The sequence below is a fragment of the Esox lucius genome, chromosome 2 (genome assembly GCF_011004845.1).
Source record: "Esox lucius isolate fEsoLuc1 chromosome 2, fEsoLuc1.pri, whole genome shotgun sequence".
In the NCBI taxonomy this organism is placed as follows: Eukaryota; Metazoa; Chordata; class Actinopteri; order Esociformes; family Esocidae; genus Esox; species Esox lucius.
In genome coordinates this window covers 34,134,904-34,157,248 of record NC_047570.1, presented here as the reverse complement: position 1 = coordinate 34,157,248, position 22,345 = coordinate 34,134,904, and the positions used below count along the sequence as shown (strand labels likewise).

The window sequence follows — 22,345 nt, the reverse complement described above, 5'->3', positions numbered from 1 at the left end:
CTTCCTTTGGGGCAGCAGCCAAGACTGCCAACTTGGCACTACTTTACCACAACCGTGCACACTCACACTACATATATGTAGAAATACCGGCTCACAGAGCCACACACACACACACACAAACCCTAAACTTAACCCTAATCTCACTAACCTAACCGTCACCCTAATTGTTTATGCTGAAACCTAAAAACAAACCCCAACTCTAACACTAACCACAACTGTATGTTTTACACAAAACCTAACCCATAGTCCAAACATATTAGTTACTATACTTATGGGGGCTGGCTAAAAATCCTTGTCGGGGCCAAACTGTCAGATTTTAATATTTAAAAACCAGAATCAAACACACGCACATTTGTTTTAATATCTTTGTGCAGACTAAAACAAAGATGACCATTGAAAGAGAGAAATCGGGGACAGTGCAAGAGCCTTCATAGAGATTCCTAACATAAGACAGAGGAGTCCTGATATAGACCCTCAGTAGAGACTAATCCCTCACAAAGGCTTTCTGTTTTTTCGCAGTACACGCGTCCGACCTCTGACCCTTACCGTCATCAGCCCGCCCACCAGGTCGTTGGTATGGGGGTCCTCCTCCTTGGTGCCCAGCTGAGGGGAGTACAGCTCCGTGGTCCTCAGGATCTCCAGGACCCGGTCCAGGGCCTCGGCGACAGGCATAGGGCTGGACTCCTGAGCTGCGTTGATGATGTTGATCACCTGGATGGACACACAACCATTTGGTCAGTGTCATTCTTTACTTAAACGACTGCCATCTGTGGTTTCATATTTCCATGGATTCGCTTGGGAATTGTTTGACGCTTTTCGTGCCAGTAAATTATTTGAATTAGGGAGGGAGAGAGAAAGAGAGAAAAAAAAGAGAGAGAATATAACTGTTAGAGAGGACGCACCAGTTCAGTAAAGAGCAGTAGGACTACCAAGTAGCGGTGGTAGAAACATCTCAACAGTTACTCTGTCGTTTTTTTATGCTAGAGCCAAAGAATTGTTGGGTGAAGCGCCACTGCAAGCACCGTCAGAGATTCATGCAGCAGTATGCTATTTGCAAACACAGATGCAAGACCACAAGAACAAACACACACCCGAACACACACACCCGAACACACACCTAGCTGTATTCTAAGGAAAATGAGCCTAAAGGGGCTAACTGCAGTGTCAGGTGACTTGCTCTGTCTGACTGTGATCTGTGTTAACTTTGGAACAATGTTGTTTTATATAATATAACCTTTTTGCACATGGGCAGTAGGAGGGGGGTCACATGATGGAACCCCATGGACTAAGAGAGGTAATGTCATAGGGTGCACTAATGTCATAGGGTGCACTAATGTCATAGGGTGCACTAATGTCATAGGGTGCACTAATGTCATAGGGTGCACTAATTTCATAGAGTGCACCTACCACAAGGAACCAGTGATTGTATCCAGTTCTGCATTTACCTTTGTGATTGGCGCTTCAATGGTCATGGAGTGGATTCTAGCCATGGATGAATGTCTTCTTTGGGAGGAGCCTGTGATGGGATGACAAAACAACAAAAGACAACGATAAAATAGCAAACTTATAATCAGAAATGTGTTGACAAATAACACAATGGGCTTAGAAAGAATGTATAATGAAACATTTATTAACGTTTTTTCTTACGACTTAAAGGAAGGTTTAAAAAAAAAAAAAAGTGTGTAAAAGAGGAGATTAGTCAAGTGAAATAAGACGCCATGACAACGGCTTGCCTTTCAATAGGCACGCCAGGGTAAGTATTTATTCTCATAGAGATCATCCCATTTTTTATTTGTCTTGCTGTTGTCACTGAAACAAGTGCTCAACAGAAGACATGTTTGCTGTCTTTCATTAGGTCTTTCCATAGTTACTCTCACCGTCGCTCCCCCGAGACGTCGTAGACCTGACGTCCAAAGAGCCTTTCCTCCGGTCCTTATGCTTACTGGACTGGATGTCTAGTGAAAAGACACACACAAACACACACGTTCCCCTGAGAACAACACACACACACGTTCCCCTGAGAACAACACACACACGTTCCCATGAGAACAACACACACACACACACGTTCCCATGAGAACAACACACACACACGTTCCCATGAGAACAACACACACACACGTTCCCATGAGAACAACACACACACACACGTTCCCATGAGAACAACACACACACACACACGTTCCCATGAGAACAACACACACACACACACGTTCCCATGAGAACAACACACACACACACACGTTCCCATGAGAACAACACACACACACACACGTTCCCATGAGAACAACACACACACACACACGTTCCCATGAGAACAACACACACACGTTCCCATGAGAACAACACACACACACGTTCCCATGAGAACAACACACACACACGTTCCCATGAGAACAACACACACACGTTCCCATGAGAACAACACACACACGTTCCCATGAGAACAACACACACACGTTCCCATGAGAACAACACACACACGTTCCCATGAGAACAACACACACACGTTCCCATGAGAACAACACACACACGTTCCCATGAGAACAACACACACACGTTCCCATGAGAACAACACACACACGTTCCCATGAGAATAACACACACATTCCCATGAGAATAACACACACATTCCCATGAGAATAACACACACATTCCCATGAGAATAACACACACATTCCCATGAGAATAACACACACATTCCCATGAGAATGTGTCTTGGGAGAGGACGTCTTTCGATACATGATGGACCCGTCACGGGTAGGGGAAACAGCATGTCTGTCCCCTACCCGGAAGGGTAATGCAACATTCTGCAGTGTTGTGGAAGGGTAATGCAACATTCTGCAGTGTTGTGGAAGGGTAATGCAACATTCTGTAGTGTTGTGGAAGGGTAATGCAATCTCTGTAACAAATTAGGGCTGCCGCAATATCAGAATTTCAATACACGATTATCATGGCCAAAATAATTAACGGTAACGATATTATATAAATCTATAGGAAAGTTGAAGTAAAAAAATGCTATCAGTCAAATTCTTCTTCAACTTTGTTTGTGTTTTTCCCCCTATTTTTTGGCAAATGAATTACACTCAAAAGATCCACAAGGCCTAACACCCAAGAGAAGTTTTTGGAAAAATACAAAACATTTTCGCCTAGTGAATAGGCTACGAAAAGGCATTATTTCAAATGCTAGTGTATAGGTCCAGACTTGTAGTTTGATCACATTTGTCCATGATTTAGCTATGGAAAAATCGAGAGGAAATTTCTTTCTATGTGAATGGTCTACTAAAACGGCACATATTTGCGGATCTCTCCGAGGTTCTAGTGGGGCTAACCAGTGGATTTCAACACCAGTGCAGAGGTCCGGTTTCCTTGTTGAAGCACATGCATAATTTGTCTATAGGTGACATGAATATGCGACAGGGGTTTTTGGAAAAATACAACTTCAGTTTCGCCTAGTGAATATGACATTGTCATATAATTAACATGATATCATCATGTGTATAATTAACATGATATCAATATTTCATTTTTTAAATATCACGGTTATCCTCAATAACGGTATATCGCGACACCCCTATAACAAACACTAAGGAAAAAAAATAAGTGAAGGCATGGAGAGAGAGATTGTACCTGTCTGAGACTCTGCCTGCACCCGTTCACTGGATGACTAGAAGGGGAGAGACCAAAAGCCAGGGAGAGCATGAGGTAAAAAAAATAAATAAGAGAGATAACACAAAAATCTGGTAAGGAAATGAAACTCTTTCTGTGTTATCTATTGTGTTGTATGCGTGTGTGGGATTCAGCCTCATACCTTATTGTTATCATTTAAAGGCTTGTTGATAGACACATAGTGTCTGATTTTACTGTGAAAGAAAAAGAGAAACATGAATTTGCTGACTTGGGATTGTCAACAATTACATGAATTACTGGAGACCTTGGTAAATATGAGCATGAGAGGCAATGAAAAAAATATTCCATCGTTCAAAAGAAAATGCTAATTCTTAATCAAAGAATATATACATTTGTCAAAAACATTGATTAATGGCACCCGTGAATTAATTACTCTGTTATTTGTATAAGATTAAGGCAATGGTTAAAGATGAGGATTAAGGTTTGGGTTTGTAGATAGTTAATTGAAATGCAATAAAGCATCCACAGACTGACCACAAAATAAAGCGTTACCGTCTTTTCCGCTCACCTTTACCAAGAGCTTCAATAACTCTGTAGGGCATTATATGTTGTGCCAGCAAAAACGTTAGAAATTTTGAAATATGTTGTTGAACCGTTTCACCATCAAGTAAAGGCTTACTGTATTTTATTGAGACAAGTCAAGTGAACAGTACTCTGCTCACCCACAAATTAATGTAAAACTGTATTTTATTCTGGCAATGAGAAAAAACAATGTAAACACTAACTGAAGTTGTGCTTACTGTATTGAGAGGCGTACTCTACTCATTAACTAACTGATGCTGTGCTGTAATGTACTTACCCTCCCTGTCCAATCACAGGTGTGATCTTCACATTTTGTTGAACACTGTCCCCGTTCTTCTTTTTGGCATAATAAATCCCCTGCCACTCCTAGGAGGAAAGAGTGATTCAATAAGACAATGCTGAGATAACGTTAGAAGAGAAAATAAATAGTTTCGGGATCAGCGCATTGCGATATATTAAAAGATTAGTATTATAAACGTGACCAGTGGTCGGGAAATCATTTTAAAAATAATGAATAATGAATAGCATGAAGGTAAAGCAGTTATACTATGTTTCCACAGAGTAGCTGAAATTCACTATGGCTATTGATTTTACTCTTGATGACTCCAAGTCATAAGAAATGCAACATTTACAATAAATCCAGACCTCCATGTTGTGAAAAGGGGGAATTTTGAACACGGGGGTCATCCTAGGGCATATCAAAGGCTAGCCAGGTGCTTTATGGGGCAGGACAGAACCAAAATGGCGTCCGGTCCAGCCGTTTCATGTGGGACACCCCTGGTGTAGCGTCCGAGGTTTAAAAGACAGTTTCCTACTGTTCCTCTGTTTCTCTGTGACCTTCTCAGTCTCTCTGTTGTCAAACCAGAAACCAGCCGGCACCCAACTTGGGTCCACTCATAATAAACACACCCACAGACACACACCAACAGACGGATGCATCCTGTGTCTGGTGTCTCATATCACCATATGACACACAGTGGCTACTGGACCAAGCAAACATGCACGACAAAGCTGGAAACACACCACTAGATGTGGAAATCAAGAGATGCTCACCTTTCCTTTCCGTATGCAGGAGTTTATGGTTTCAAGGAGATCAGGCTTATTCTTTTCACTTTTAGGCACTTCTAGAATCTCCCTCCCTATCAGTTCACCTTGCTGATATCCCATGATGCTCTCGTAGGCAGGATTCACGTACTGTGAGGAAAGGAGAGAGATAGACACAGCGAAGGAGAGAAAGAGAGAAAGAGAGAGGAAAAAGAAAGAGAGAGAGAGACTTTCTGTAACTTCAAACATGCCTGGGACGTCACAGCTTCGCCCAGGACCACACTGACTATCAGGGTTGCGTTACAAGGCATTATAATGTGTTATTAAGGGGACTTTTAAATTTTTATATGAAATATTTGCATACCCTCAAAATCTAATAAAAATATATACATGTCAGCATGCTTGCAATAGAGTGACACTGTTGATTTCCTGGGAGTCTAATATCGTCAACTCCAGCCCTGCGTGGTTCGCTAAGGCTTACGCAGCCCTGCGTGGTTCGCTAAGGCTTACGCAGCCCTGCGTGGTTCGCTAAGGCTTACGCAGCCCTGCGTGGTTCGCTAAGGCTTACGCAGCCCTGCGTGGTTCGCTAAGGCTTACGCAGCCCTGCGTGGTTCGCTAAGGCTTACGCAGCCCTGCGTGGTTCGCTAAGGCTAACGCAGCCCTGCGTGGTTCGCTAAGGCTAACGCAGCCCTGCGTGGTTCGCTAAGGCTAACGCAGCCCTGCGTGGTTCGCTAAGGCTAACGCAGCCCTGCGTGGTTCGCTAAGGCTAACGCAGCCCTGCGTGGTTCGCTAAGGCTAACGCAGCCCTGCGTGGTTCGCTAAGGCTAACGCAGCCCTGCGTGGTTCGCTAAGGCTAACGCAGCCCTGCGTGGTTTGCTAAGTAGCGATCGCTGGCCGTAAAGCACTGACGGGTAACACTAACACAGTGGCCACACTCCCTTCAGGAAAAGAGAGTAAGAGCGAGATGGAGACAGAGCGAGATGGAGACAGAGCGAGATGGAGACAGAGCGAGATGGAGACAGAGCGAGATGGAGACAGAGCGAGATGGAGACAGAGCGAGATGGAGACAGAGCGAGATGGAGACAGAGCGAGATGGAGACAGAGCGAGATGGAGACAGAGCGAGATGGAGACAGAGCGAGATGGAGACAGAGCGAGATGGAGACAGAGCGAGATGGAGACAGAGATGGAAAGAAATGGATAGTTACGTTGAGAATGGGTGAGAAAGAAATGGAGACAGTGAGAGAAATGGTGACCAAAATGGAAAATCAGGCGATGAGAACCAGGAGGGGCAGAGAGCATTGGAGAGTAAGAGGGTTTGTTCCAAAACCCACCTGAATGACTTGATCCTCATTGGTGATCTCTATGGCTTCTTGACTTTGCTCCAAGACTGTGAAGATGGCATTACATGCTCTGGGAAAGAGTGTGGGACGAAGGAGGTAGAAAAAGGAGAGAGTTAAAAGGCACTTTCAGTAACACCACAGGGTCAAAATGTAGTTGTGTACAGTACACAGCTGCAGAGAGAACGTCAGACTTCGAGCAGGGGGGACATTACTGGCCAGCCTGCCTCCAGAAATCCCAAATGCTAATGGTACCTCTTCAAAGCTATAACAAGGGTCTAGACACTCATCTGTTTGAACTGCACCTGCCCCATCTCTGTGTGTGTGTGTGTGTGTGTCTCACCTCAGTTTGAACTGTGCCCGTACTTCTCCATGCTCCAGCTGTAGCAATTCATTGTAGCAGGCCATCATATTAGTGTTCTCCACATATCGCTGTAGAAATTATAGGTCAGGGGTTAGAGTTCGGGGCTAATACAGGTCAACAGGATTTGTGTTCTTTTTCTCCACCCATCTCTGTGCAGGGGAATAGCCTTAGAGGTCAACACAGTGCTTCTTTACCATGGGGAAAGCGAGGGGTTAACAACGACTGTCTCACCAATTATGTCCGATTCAGATCGTTTTCACTCGGCTCACAGAGAATATGAATGTTTGAAACAGTTCATAGGAGGTCATCAGAGTTGATCAACATAAAAATACCACCACGGTCTGAGTACCACAACACCAATGTTAAGCCAGATCGCATTGGGATGGAATGAACTGATCCCATATCAGAACAGCGTGACTTCTACCTTGTTCCCTTGGTAAGGAACACTTTGAAGACACGGTAACATTGACGTGATGTTTCGATTCGGACAACATTTACCCAAGTCGGCTAATCTAGCCAAAAAGACTTCATAAGACAGCTTCAAGTATCTAGCTGCAACAAATACATAGAATGAATCAGCTGGACCCGTCGGGCCTTTTGGTGTCAGCGACATGGCAGTGTAATCCCTCAGCGACAGTGAGTCATAGTGACCCTCCTCACCACGGGGCGTGTTTTGTCTTCAGGTCCGACTTGTTCACCATCACGTCCGAGTCACACAGAGAACACAACTCGTGTCCCAAACCACAGACTACTCCCGCCCTTTAGGCCAGGGTGCACAGGGGGTCCGGTCTAAAGACGTTAACCATGTAGGGGACACGGTGGCATTGGGGAGCTAGTCGTCGTTATCTTGATTAATAACAGCGGTCACCTGGATGGAGTGTTTACATGGTCATTAGCTGCCAGCGGCACATTTGGAACTGGGTCTGGGAGCAGGCTGTGGACCGCCCTGGAGAAAGCTTGTGTGTGTGTTTTACTCACCCTGTTGAAGCCAGCATTGATAAGAGGCATCACTGAAGCTTCCTCCCTGTCTGGCCTAAAACGGCACAAAACAAAACCTTCTCAACAAAATCACCGCAACCAAAATGTGCATCTGGGGTTATGAGTGAGTCAATCTGGGGTTATGAGTGAGTCAATCTGGGGTTATGAGTGAGTCAATCTGGGGTTATGAGTGAGTCAATCTGGGGTTATGAGTGAGTCAATCTGGGGTTATGAGTGAGTCAATCTGGGGTTATGAGTGAGTCAATCTGGGGTTATGAGTGAGTCAATCTGTTGTAGCTTCATCTGTGTGTTTCGGATCATTGACCTGTTTCAGGATTCATGGTTCGACAGATTTTGACAGATTGCGTAATTCTGTGTAGCAATATGTGATTCGATGATGGCAAGTTGACCCTGAAACCACAATGCCAACCACCTCAGATATTTACAGTTGATATGAGGATATGTTTAAACACTTCCATTTTAACCAAAAACGGCGTCTGGCATTGCGACCAATCAACTCCGCTCATTGTTCCAGTAGTTCTAACCAGGTGTCGTCTCGCAAATGTCAGTCATGGGTTGTTATTGTTTTTTGACAGCAGAGGCCTTGTCCTTCCTAACCTCCTTTGTAAGCCAGATTTGTGGAGTCGCTTTCTGACAATGGACTCAGGCACTTTGATGTTGATTGTGGCAATACAGGCCAAGTTTCTGTCTAATGATTGTTTAATTTTATTGTTATTATTTTATGTGATGGTAAAGGTAGGGTTATACTAAATTTTTCCACATAAGAAAAATGTGAGGGGAAAAAAAATCCTATTTATTTTAATTGCAAACATGGTTTCAGTTTTATTTAAATTGGGTAACCTTTATCAATAAAAGGTGAATAGAATTTAGCTCAAATATTGCATTCCTGCTAATTTAAATTACAATAAATTTTGTGTGATTTGTTAAGGTGGTTAGCTCAAATGACCAACAATGTGAAAAAAAACACAACTTTCCAGAGGGTGTGTAAACAAACGGGTGTACTAAGGTTTTCACGCTGTCTAATGTGTACACTGTAATTCCATGGTCAAAATGTAAGAAACAAAGTTAAACGTACCTTTTTACTACAGCAACTATCACAGTGTTTTCTGAAGAGGTCACCGCCCTGATTGACCTATGTGGAAACAGAGAAATGTTTAGCAAAGACATAGACACACTGGTGGAAAAACTAATTAGGAGACCCACAGAGACATAACATTAATGCAGGCCTTGTGATGCGGCTCCGGGAGCAGGATCTGACCTAGGAGTACAGCTCAGTAAGCAGGACTAGACCTTGTGGTGCTGCGCCGTGAGCAGGACTAGACCTTGTGGTGCTGCGCCGTGAGCAGGACTAGACCTTGTGGTGCTGCGCCGTGAGCAGGACTAGACCTTGTGGTGCTGCGCCGTGAGCAGGACTAGACCTTGTGGTGCTGCGCCGTGAGCAGGACTAGACCTTGTGGTGCTGCGCCGTGAGCAGGACATAGGCCTGGTGGTGCTGCGCCGTGAGCAGGACATAGGCCTGGTGGTGCTGCGCCGTGAGCAGGACATAGGCCTGGTGGTGCTGCGCCGTGAGCAGGACATAGGCCTGGTGGTGCTGCGCCGTGAGCAGGACATAGGCCTGGTGGTGCTGCGCCGTGAGCAGGACATAGGCCTGGTGGTGCTGCGCCGTGAGCAGGACATAGGCCTGGTGGTGCTGCGCCGTGAGCAGGACATAGGCCTGGTGGTGCTGCGCCGTGAGCAGGACATAGGCCTGGTGGTGCTGCGCCGTGAGCAGGACATAGGCCTGGTGGTGCAGCTCCGTGAGCAGGACATAGGCCTGGTGGTGCAGCTCCATGAGCAGGATATAGGCCTGGTGGTGCAGCTCCATGAGCAGGACTTAGGCCTGGTGGTGCAGCTCCATGAGCAGGACTAGGCTCAGTTAAAGTATGCAGAGTAGCAGCTGTGGTCATCCGGCTGTGGTTTCTCTCCAGCCGGTCACCATAAAGAAGCTTCAGTTCTCCACAGAGGCCTGCGTGTACACTGTACCCATACAGATATCATGTCCTAATTTGACCATTCTGTTGTTGTAGGGAGGTTCCTTGGGTAGCAGAAAATGCAAGCTGGTAATGTATTTTGGTTTTAAAAGGATTCCTAACAAATGTCTTCTTTAATATCCCTTCCTGGGTCAAAGAATGCTACAGCATCTGTCGGCTAGTCAAGATGAATAAGGTTTACATCCAGGCTACGTTCAGAGTCAATGAATGTCAGTAAGCGTGTTTCTGGTTTGGGCCTGGGCTAAAGATAGAGATTTGTGAAGGTTTGCAGGAGTAGACTGAGGAGGACAGGGACGTAGTTGGTGGAGAAGGGAATTGAGACAGGACTTCACCAGTTCACCTGAACTGGGGAATGAGGTGATGCTTGCCGCAAAAACTAGAAATTCCTTCATTTCAAAGCAGGGAAACCCATGTTCATGTGGTAGGACTGGGAACTCCCAGGGACCTCATAACAGTATTTCATCACAATACTTAGATGTCTATGAAATATGTATTGCAATTCTCACAATTCGCAATTTTGTAGCAATTTGTTGTTCTGCACATATACGCATGAACAAATTATCACAGTGAATTGTTCCTATAACTTACCGGCACGATAACGTAACAAAAGTAAATTACCGGCACAGTAATGTAACAAAGGTAAATTACCAGCTCGGTAACATATCAAATGTAAATTACCAGCACAGTAATGTAACAAAGGTACCTGACCAGCACGGTAATGTATTAAATGTAAATTATCAGCACAGTAATGTAACAAAGGTACCTGACCAGCACGGTAATGTATTAAATGTAAATTATCAGCACAGTAATGTAACAAAGGTAAATTACCAGCACGGTAACGTAAAGAAGTTAAATTACCGGCATAGTGCTTCAGCGTCGAAATATCTGGAATGTCTGTGGTCGATGATGACGAGGTCGTGATGCTTTTCAAGGAAGCACTCCAGGGCTGCCTCAGGAGTCCTCGCCACAGTACACCTGAAGTTGGCCTTCTCACAAGCCCAGCAGAATCCATTGTTCTGGCTGTCCTCTTTGGCAAATACTAACAGTACCTAAAAGAAGAGAGTGGTTAGGGGTTTTGTGAGGTGAAGGACTAACAGGACCGGAAACAGGAGCGAGGATAGGGGTGAGAGGTGAAAGACCAACAGGCCCTTTCCAGGAGAGATGTTAGGGGTGAGAGGTGAAAGACCAACATGCCCTTTCCAGGAGAGATGTTAGGGGTGAGAGGTGAAAGACCAACAGGCCCTTTCCAGGAGAGATGTTAGGGGTGAGAGGTGAAAGACCAACAGGCCCTTTCAAGGAAAGATGTTAGGGGTGAGAGGTGAAAGACTAACAGGCCCTGAAGACAGGTCAGAGATAGAAGGCAGTGGTTAAGAGGTTAGAGGAACTGTAAAATACAGCCAGCTCCTGGAGAGGGTGAGAGGTTTGGTGTGAGAGCTTAAATACTAACAGTATCTCTATGGGGGATAAGATGTTAGAGGTTGGAGATCAGGGTTTGGAAGCAGCACTATATAAAAAGGAAACCCCATAAAACCTCTTAACATTCACATAAAAAAAAATCATCAGACACTTATCTAGAGCGACTTAAGAGTTGTGGGTGCGTACGTTTTTCGTACTTCCTCACAGTGGCGTTGCGTAAGAACCAAACCAATCAGACTGGTGTTGCTGGTGCAATGATGTAATTGGGCTGCACAGGAATGAACAAAACCTTTAGCAGCAGCCTTCAACCAGACTCCTCACATTTCTGAAGAATCATAAAAAGTTGGACTCTGTGACATGATACAGCCCTGCAGAGATGTGAGGAGCCAGGTGAAAGTCTCGGGCACACACATGCATGCACAGTTTTTGTGCATTTACAAGAGTTCACTTCCCGGGTGTACACAGCTACAACGTGGGTACCTATGGCACAAAAACAGCCAATGTAGCTATGCACCACTTCATATTGCTGAGATTTCCGTGAGATCACTAACCTCGCAACACCAATATGACCTTTCACCGGTTACCAATCAACACAAATGTGACCTTTCACCATTTACCAATCAACATTAATGTGACCTTTCACCAGTTACCAATAATCACTAATATGTGACCTCCCACCATTTACCAATAATCACTAATATGCCAGGGTTTTTTCTAGATCAAAAGTGGCTTAGGTGGTGGCCATGCTAAGGGTGTGTCAGGAGGCGTGGCAAGGCACGCAGCAATAGTCGAAGTTGACCTCCTCATGTAATCATTTTAGAGGCCCCTCCCTATCTTAATCTTTTTTAAACATTTCTTTAAATTCTACAAATATTCCAAAGTATATGTTTGTTATTTTAAAGCTAATTTCCTGAAGTTCTATTTTTTTTCCCCATGAAGCTCAGAACAATGTCCCTGCAAACATTGCATACACTTTTAGCATTTTAGATGTAGCTATAATCCTATATAATTACAGTGGCAACAAAATGTTCTGAGAATAGCCCATCAACAAAATTATATGTCACACTGTTGTGGATGTTTTACAGATATCCATGTCCTATGAAATAATTTACATTTAAGTTATTCAGGATCAAAGCCACTTGCCCTATGTTTTCCTACAGGTTGGCTAAAAGAAGTGGTTAAAGAGGTTACTAACAGGAAAACTGATACAGAGTTGTATTGTAATGTGAAAATACATACCATATAAAGACCATATGTATTAAAGGCTTTATAACTACCTACACTAATATGTGACAGTATTCAGGAAGCTGGGCTTAAGTCGCATGTTACCATTTTTCAGGAGAGCCGTTTGTAAGACAAACAACATGTTCTGGGGCATTTAGTCTTTTTTGCAGAAATGCCTTCTTGAAGTTATGAACTTGAATGTGACTTAATAACTAACTAGTAAATACAAATACATTCTTAACATTAATATTAAGAATGTATACTGTATATGCTCATGGGTCTCACTACTCTCTGGGTCACTCTGTCTCTCTGTTGGGCCAGTCACTGTCTCACTACTCTCTGGGTCACTCTGTCGAGCCAGTCCCTGTCTCACTACTCTCTGGGTCACTCTGTTGGGCCAGTCCCTGTCTCACTACTCTCTGGGCCACTCTGTCTCTCTGTTGGGCCAGTCCCTGTCTCACTACTCTCTGGGTCACTCTGTCAGGCCAGTCCCTGTCTCACTACTCTCTGGGTCACTCTGTCAGGCCAGTCCCTGTCTCACTACTCTCTGGGTCACTCTGTTGGGCCAGTCCCTGTCTCACTACTCTCTGGGCCACTCTGTCTCTCTGTTGGGCCAGTCCCTGTCTCACTACTCTCTAGGTCACTCTGTCGGGCCAGTCCCTGTCTCACTACTCTCTGGGTCACTCTGTCTCTCTGTTGGGCCAGTCACTGTCTCACTACTCTCTGGGTCACTCTGTCGAGCCAGTCCCTGTCTCACTACTCTCTGGGTCACTCTGTTGGGCCAGTCCCTGTCTCACTACTCTCTGGGCCACTCTGTCTCTCTGTTGGGCCAGTCCCTGTCTCACTACTCTCTGGGTCACTCTGTCAGGCCAGTCCCTGTCTCACTACTCTCTGGGTCACTCTGTCAGGCCAGTCCCTGTCTCACTACTCTCTGGGTCACTCTGTTGGGCCAGTCCCTGTCTCACTACTCTCTGGGCCACTCTGTCTCTCTGTTGGGCCAGTCCCTGTCTCACTACTCTCTGGGTCACTCTGTCTCTCTGTCAGGCCAGTCCCTGTCTCACTACTCTCTGGGTCACTCTGTCGGGCCAGTCCCTGTCTCACTACTCTCTGGGTCACACTGTCGGGCCAGTCCCTGTCTCACTACTCTCTGGGCCTCTCTGTCGGGCCAGTCCCTGTCTCACTACTCTCTGGGCCTCTCTGTCTCTCTGTCGGACCAGTCCCTGTCTCACTACTCTCTGGGCCTGTCTGTCTCTCTGTTGGGCCAGTCCCTGTCTCACTACTCTCTGGGCCTCTCAGACTTCCAACTCCTGCTGACTGTCCCTCAGCCTGCTCCTCCTCCAGCACCTCAACCTTAGATTCAGTCACTGGCTCACAATAGTTTTTCCAAAACTAAAAACATACTTGAAGTGTATAAAGCAGTTACAGGGGGTTCCTGACATGATTAAAGTGTTGTCAGAGAAATGTTTAGGCTTTGTGGTCTCCTTCCTAATGTAGTTTCCGTTTGTGGCCTCTTACTCTGAGGTGAAGAATTACGCAATTTTGCCTTTTTTCATGGTTTCACATTAAAAATATGAGCCCATTGAGATACCTGTCTAATTATTCACAAAATAAAATGCAGGCAGCAGCGTTACCATAACTAACTTTTAAACGTATACACAACATAGCTAATAGACACAGTAGAGCAGGGGTTCCCAAACTTTTTTGGTCGACAACCCCATTTCGACATCTAAAAATACTTGCGACCTCAACCATGTGAAGAAAAATTATATAATCGTATTTTTTTTTATTTGAGGCTATAAGAGTCAATCGTAAAACATTCTCCCCCGACCCCATTTTCATATCAGGTGACCACACATGGGGTCACGACCCCTAGTTTGGGAACGTCTGCAGTAGAGTCTTCAGGCTGGGTGAATTCTCTTGCTTCAAATAAATTTACCTTTTCACTGTCAGTACAGAAACTATCTTACTACGGCGCTAGCCAGCAGCTACCAGACAATTCTGCCCAAGATCCGAAGAACGAGTTAAGGACTGGATTGGCAATCGGAGGGCCAACTAAGCACCATTGTAACATGCACATTTTGTCACCGAAGTAACAGGTGCATTTCAATGTATTTTCGTTACGTTCTCCTTGGGCAGGCCGAAAAAACTTTAAGCATCCAACCCAAGGGTTTCTATAGCAGAGAAATCCTTGTATACTGTATGACCCTTTCACCAGTTACCAATCAACACCATTAAGCCCCCTTTCACCAGTTACCAAACAACACCATTAAGCCCCCTTTCACCAGTTACCAAACAACACCATTAAGCCCCCTTTCACCAGTTACCAAACACCATTAAGCCCCCTTTCACCAGTTACCAAACAACACCATTAAGCCCCCTTTCACCAGTTACCAAACAACACCATTAAGCCCCCTTTCACCAGTTACCAAACAACACCATTAAGCCCCCTTTCACCAGTTACCAAACAACACCATTAAGCCCCCTTTCACCAGTTACCAAACAACACCATTAAGCCACCTTTCACCAGTTACCAAACAACACTACGTAACCTTTTTCTAGCAAGTCAAGTACACTGTCCTCAGCCACCCCGCCGTCCTACCACAGCCCCCCCCCCACCTCGCCCCCCCTCCCCATCCTACCACAGCCCACCTTCCTCCTCCTCCCCCCGCTCTACCTCCGGCGTGGCCCTCAACACACTCTCAAACATGTAGAAACTGTGTGCTCACACAACCACACACACAGTCAGAAAGTGTACACACAAACGCACAGACCCGCCCGCTTGCCAAGTAGCATACTTTCTTATAACCCCTGGCTTGCGTAAATCCATAGTATCAGGTTTTGGGCTGGCCTCCAGCATGAACACAAAAGGAGAGAGAGTATCTACTCTGAGAGGCATGTGTGGGTGTGTGTGTGTGTGTGTGTGTGTGTGTGTATGTATGTGAGTGTGTGTGAGAGAGAGACCAACTCACTGCATTATAAATCCTTGTCTGGCCATTTTACTTATAGAAAAGTGGGAAAATACCATTTGCTACTGTAAAATGTATCGTTTCAGTGGCGGGTGTGCACGCACGCACACACACACACACACACACACACACACACACACACACACACACACACACACAAACACACACACACCACTCCCAGTGTAGGCCGCAAGATGAGTCACTGTGCTGAACAGACGTCATCGTGGACAATTTGGCAGGAGCAACAATCAACGTAGAGAATGGGAAGTTTGTTCAGCAGTCCTCCAGTTTGCATCATAAGTGCAAAATGTAGTTAAAGGTACAAAGACAGCCCTCTGTCCACCGGTCCCAGCCTGCTAGGAGGATATGCTCTGATGTCCCCTAATCTGTTGTGTGTGTGTGTGTGTGGGGATGGTTTGCAGTTGAGGATGATTATCTTGTGTTTTAGTCCAATTAACCCCTGTTAGCATGCCTCCTCCTGCCTAGTCCCAGACCAGATCAGGGCAACACTTTCTAAGTAAAGACCTACGATCTACTTCACATGCCCACAATCCTGAACTCCTTCCCAGGCACTTCCGCCAACACATTTGCGGAAGGTCTGGTGGAACACTTCAACTAACATGGCCTTCTTTAGCCAATGTGTAAAAATCTTGTGCCAGTTCATGGTGCCACACCTCTCTGTATTCTGATTTGCTACATCCAGATGCCAATTACATTACACTCCAATAGATTGGCCGAAACTATGATTCAACACCACCGCCATCCCAATAAGCTATTTGGAGATGAAGATAGAAGATGTCTACTCATTAAGACATGAATGTCAGTGCCTGCAGTTTGCTGAACTCCACTGGAACCCTGACTGGAACTGTGATCTATGGTCAGCTGCGACACAAACACCAGGTGTGTTGGAATAGAAAAGAACCTAACACCCACTGTGAATTCTGGTGGTGGATGTGTGAAGTTGTGGGGCGGTTTTTCTTTCAAAGGCTCTGGGAACCTGGTTAGGATACATGTCTTGTAATTTGAGTGTGAGATCAAGTTGATAAACAACCATCACATTGTTTCACAGCTTTTTCCTCATCTTCAATATTCTGAAGGGTACTTCAAATATCAACATATTATTACGTATGAATTTTTTTGGGGGGGGGATATTTGTATAAGTACATAATATTATAATTTTCTACAAATACTTGGCGTACAATAGAGCTCAGAATTTGTAACATTTATTCACATCCCTTAATTCTGAGCAGCATAAATATCCCAGGTAGTAAGGACATAAGCACATACAGTTCAGACAGACAGACATAAGCACAGACAGTTCAGACAGACAAAGCCACCCAGACAGCCACAGACAGCCACAAACCACACAGACAGGTCAGACAGACAGCCACAAACCACACAGACAGGTCAGACAGACAGCCACAAACCACACAGACAGGTCAGACAGACAGTCACAACCAAACAGACAGGTCAGACAGACAGTCACAACCAAACAGACAGTTCAGACAAACACAGAGACAGCCACACAGACAGTTCAGAATGCTGTGAGGAAATGGATGAGAATTCCACATTGGCATGTTGTTAGAAAAGTCAACATTCCTGTTGAGCCATGCAGACAGCCAATCAGAAACACCTACCAACAGAGAAAGACACAGAAGCAGCTATAGACCCAGAGGCAGGCAGCGACCCAGAGGCAGGCAGCGACCCAGAGGCAGGCAGCGACCCAGAGGCAGGCAGCGACCCAGAGGCAGGCAGCGACCCAGAGGCAGGCAGCGACCCAGAGGCAGGCAGCGACCCAGAGGCACAGTCAAAAGGTGCTATAAACCCATTTTAGAGTGATGGGAAATATGCTTCTTCACTCATATCTATCTGGCCCACTGACTGTAGTGCTATCCCACCCATTAGCCTAGCCGTAGATAGGGGCAAACAGGCTATTTGGTTTACCCACCCAACATCCTAGCCGTAGATAGGGGCAAACAGGCTACTTGGCTAAACCACCCGTTAGCCTAGCCGTAGATAGGGGCAAACTGGCTATTTGGCTAACCCACCCATTAGCCTAGGCCTAGATAGGGGCAAACAGGCTACTTGGTAATCACACCCATTCAGATTGACAGGGTTGGTTAAGATATTAAGATCTGTGGAAACGTTTTGAAAACACACCTAATCAGATAAGAGTAAAGCACCTTTGCAATGTGTCTAACGCGCACACACACGCACGCACGCACCAACGTTTAGTGTGTGTGTAAAAAAAAAAGCTCAAAAGTACATAAGAGGAACACTGTGAGAGTTGTCCTCCTCCAGGACTCTCCTCTGTCAGCTCACAGGACACGGTACCACTCAGTGTTTTTAAGACAGATCAGTCCCACTGTTCTGCCAAGTCCTCCCTGAGAGTCCCTGAAATCAGTGGCCTCACCTACCACCACTTCCTCTGGCTCTCTTTGACTTGCCTGCTCACTTCCACCCCCCCGCTCTTTTTCTCTTTGACTCTTCCGATCCCTCCTTTTCTCTATTTCTCTGTCCCTGACCGGACCCCCCCCCCTCTCTCTTTCTCTCTCTCGTATTCTCTTTGGCTGTCTGTCTCTCACTCCCTCCCTTCATAACCACCTAGCACTCTATATGACAGGACCTCTCTCTCTCTCTCCCTCCATCCCTCTCCCTGTCCATTTCTCTTTTTCTGATTGGTTCTCTCCATGTTTCTGTCTCCATCTCATTCTCTCTGACGTTATCCTCTTAGGGAGCAGAGGACAGGACATTTGAGAGTGGCAAAAACAGGAAGAAGATTATCTCTCCCTCTAACTTTGTCCCTGTTCCATGTCCTTACTGAACAGCACTGGGTCACACAGTCCTCCAGCAGCACAGTAGAGAAAAGAGAGAGAGACAAGGAAAGAACGAGAAAAGACAAGAAAGACAGAGTGAATGAGACAGAGAACAAGCGAGCAAGGGGGCATTATAAGGATTCCTCTACACCAGATTAAAAATCGATTCCTGTCCCAGAACCAGAGATCTTGTCCCTAATCAGTTATACAATATGTGGCGCTGATGACTTAATAGAAAAATACAAAGGCTAAATTGTTTATTGTATGATGCTGACATATGCACTCTGCATAGGATCAGCTCTCTGCATAGGATCAACTCTCTGCATAGGATTAGCTAACACAATCAGTGTTTGTCAACAGTATGGGACAGATCAAATCAATCAATCTCAGCGATGCTTGCGGCCTACAGTAAATCCTATTCCATAGTTAGTAATAGTTGTAAAAGGTGAGAGGGGGTGATTTGGAAGGCGTCCTTACTCAACAGACACGGCAGACATTTCTTACTCTGAACACATGGATTCTGGGTATTTGGCTTGGAGAGCTCTGTAACAATGAACATTCTAAGAATACAGAACTAAGTTTTCCAAGAACTACAGTCATAAGCAGGCACACACACAGACACAGTCTCCCCCCCAATCCCTTACTTTCGTTTTTGTCTCTTCTCACTCCCCCCTGAATGTCTTTTCTCACTCTTTTTTTCCCCTCTCTCTCTCCTTTCCTTATTTTCTCTCGCTCTGCCTTTTTCACGCACTCGTCTCTCTCTCTCTGTCTGTCTTCCCTCCACTACTGGATAATATAATCCATGACCGAGGACAGTGTTGGAGAGATAGTGAGCCATTGACCGGTTGTTTAGAGTAACATCAGCTTTGTGAAAACATGACACACAATGTATATGAAATGTGTATTGCTTATAACTGTATCCTGCACAATTGTTTGGCTCCGTTGCCAAGGCAACACAAGAGCACTCAGGGCATAATGCTTTCTTTAACTTTCATTTTCTGTAATCTTGATGGAAGATTGTTGTTTTAAACCTACTGGGGAAGGTGACATTTTAAAATAGGATATTCAAGGCCTTGTCCATCATTCTGTCATCTATTACCATCCATATAACCATCAATTACCATCCATATAACCATCCATATAACCATCTATATAAACATCTATTACCATCCATATAAACATCTATTACCATCCATATAAACATCTATTACCATCCATATAAACATCTATTACCATCCATATAAACATCTAATACCATCCATATAAACATCTAATACCATCCATATAAACATCTAATACCATCCATATAACCATCAATTACCATCCATATAACCATCAATTACCATCCATATAACCATCTATTACCATCCATATAACCATCCATATAAACATCTATTACCATCCATATAAACATCTAATACCATCCATATAAACATCTAATACCATCCATATAAACATCTATTACCATCCATATAAACATCTATTACCATCCATATAACCATCAATTACCATCCATATAATCATCTATTACCATCCATATAACCATCTAATACATCCATATAAACATCTATTACCATCCATATAAACATCTATTACCATCCATATAAACATCTATTACCATCCATATAAACATCTATTACCATCCATATAAACATCTATTACCATCCATATAACCATCCATATAACCATCAATTACCATCTATATTCTACACATTTCCATATTCTATCCCATTTCAGCCCAAATGGTTAAATGACACAGCTGGCCAGCAAACGTTAAGATTAGTTTTGGGTTCCCAGATCAAAAGTTTCAGTAGGTACTGTACCTGAAGCTGATCTTCGTATAACTTCATTGGTCCAAACTGCACCTCTGTAAATGTGTTCTGAAACCGAGGAGGGGAGGACAATGGTTAGAAAGGACAGGTACACCTTGCAGGCTTGCCTGGCTCTTGTTCTTAAATTTGACAAACAAAACGTTGGATAGAAATTTTTTATATTGCCACCTCACTTGATTACTAGCAAACTAGTTACAGGTTATGTAACTGCGGTTTCGAAACGAGACAGGGGATGGAGTAAGAACGAAAGTGACAGTGAGAGAGAAAAATATAAAATGTATGTCTTCTCCCGACTGTCTGCAAATAATTCAGCTTCCTTCCTGCAACGAGGCAGAGGTTAGTAACCATGGTAACCAAGCCCCCAGCGAGCCACCATCCCTTCAGAATTCCTATCCTCTCCCAGTAAACAATTCGTGCACGTGAGACACACACACACACCTCTGAAACACACATGCGGACACAGGCATGAGTAATTTCTGAAAACACGCCAGACGGGTAGCTTTAAATCACTTAGTTCTTGATAAAAGATAAGCCTTTGTGAGGAATAGAGGCATGGAGAAGGCTGATTGCTGCCAGGGAGTATTGACGTCACAGAGGACAGGAGGGCAACCATAGACTGGCCCCAGATAATCCAGTTTACTTTTATTTATTTTTAAATTGTCATTTAGTGGATGTTCATATCCAGAGTCACTTAGCACTAGTGAGTCCATAGATCATCATACTGGTCCCCTGCGCAAATCAAACGAACAACAACGCGAATCGCCACGGTCTGCTAACTGAGCAACACAGGACAATTTGCCTGTACTCTATACTCATGACTGGTTCAGAAACTGACTGGCACGCAATGCTAAAACCACCAAGCACTGGCTGGCTGACTGAATGACTGAATGACTGACTGACTGATTGGATTCTGGTTTTCATGGGGAATAAAAAGAGATAGCCTATGACGTGACTTCCTCTTTAGGGTCACCAAGGCAACGATTCACATTAACTCCTCCTCCAAATTCACTGGATTGGCTGCACAGTAAAAAACAGAAACTTCCCAGATTATTTATCTCCATAGCAGGAACAATTTTGTTGAGCATCTTGATATTTTTTGTAACACTAAAAGCACAACAAAGATGGAACTATATTTTTCTCTGGGCCAAATGCATGGACACACAACACTATGTAACTTGGGATAAAAGCATCCACTAAATAGAAAGTATTATCATCACATTAGTTTAGAAGAGGTGAAAGGTCTTTACCATGCCCTCATGGCATGTTGTTCCAAAAGGACAACATATAGCAAATGAATGGAACTTAAACTGCACTGGTAATGAGTCATTCATGTCCATTCTTGTTGATGATGTCTAGTGTAGTACAATCCTACAGAACAGAAACAAGAAGAAATTATCTGCATCTCTCCTCTACAAACACTGCTGGGAAACAAATTAGGAGCAGGAGCCCCACAAGGTCAAATACGTGCATGTGTGAACACACACACACACACACGTTCGGGAGACAGAGCTTTGATGTACAGGATCTTGCCATGGTCCTAGTGGACAGTAACGAGCTCTGCTGTGCCCAGGTTGAGAGAGAGGGGGAGGGTCTGAGAAAGAGAGAGGGAGGGTCTGAGAAAGAGAGAGGGAGGGTCTGAGAGGTGGTGGGGCTGATAGAGGGGGAGGGGCTGAGAAAGAGAGAGGGAGGGTCTGAGAAAGAGAGAGGGAGGGTCTGAGAGGTGGTGGGGCTGATAGAGGGGGAGGGGCTGAGAAAGAGAGAGGGAGGGTCTGAGAAAGAGAGAGGGAGGGTCTGAGAGGTGGTGGGGCTGAGAAAGAGAGAGGGAGGGTCTGAGAGGTGGTGGGGCTGATAGAGGGGGAGGGAGGGTCTGAGAGGTTGTGGGGCTGATAGAGGGGGAGGGAGGGTCTGAGAGGTTGTGGGGCTGATAGATGGGGAGGGGCTGAGAAAGAGAGAGGCAGGGTCTGAGAGGTGGTGGGGCTGATAGAGGGGGAGGGGCTAAAAAGAAAGAGGGAGGGTCTGAGAGGTGGTGGGGCTGATAGAGGGGGAGGGGCTGATAGAGGCTTCCCTCTCTAATTGATACTGACAGAGGTAACAACGACAGGAG

General features: G+C 44.9%; 1 protein-coding gene across 3 annotated transcripts in view; it reads right to left on the bottom strand.

The window, feature by feature from the left end:
- The window catches only part of pde8a (phosphodiesterase 8A), a 69,366-nt gene that overhangs the window by 13,520 nt on the left and 33,501 nt on the right, over positions 1-22,345 (bottom strand). For 2 of the 3 annotated variants that reach the window (XM_034296632.1, XM_013137448.4), the window contains exons 2-14: positions 20,233-20,289; positions 10,846-11,036; positions 9,033-9,089; positions 7,937-7,991; positions 6,938-7,026; positions 6,589-6,667; positions 5,266-5,406; positions 4,490-4,578; positions 3,812-3,863; positions 3,631-3,667; positions 1,878-1,955; positions 1,446-1,516; positions 547-711 (exon numbers count right to left, since the gene is read on the bottom strand). In XM_034296632.1, the coding sequence (XP_034152523.1) occupies positions 547-711; positions 1,446-1,516; positions 1,878-1,955; positions 3,631-3,667; positions 3,812-3,863; positions 4,490-4,578; positions 5,266-5,406; positions 6,589-6,667; positions 6,938-7,026; positions 7,937-7,991; positions 9,033-9,089; positions 10,846-11,036; positions 20,233-20,289 (1,161 nt within the window). Of the gene's footprint in view, positions 1-546; positions 712-1,445; positions 1,517-1,877; positions 1,956-3,630; positions 3,668-3,811; positions 3,864-4,489; positions 4,579-5,265; positions 5,407-6,588; positions 6,668-6,937; positions 7,027-7,936; positions 7,992-9,032; positions 9,090-10,845; positions 11,037-20,232; positions 20,290-20,679; positions 20,699-22,345 lie in introns of those variants that run through there. The other variant, XM_034296634.1, reaches the window with a different exon arrangement.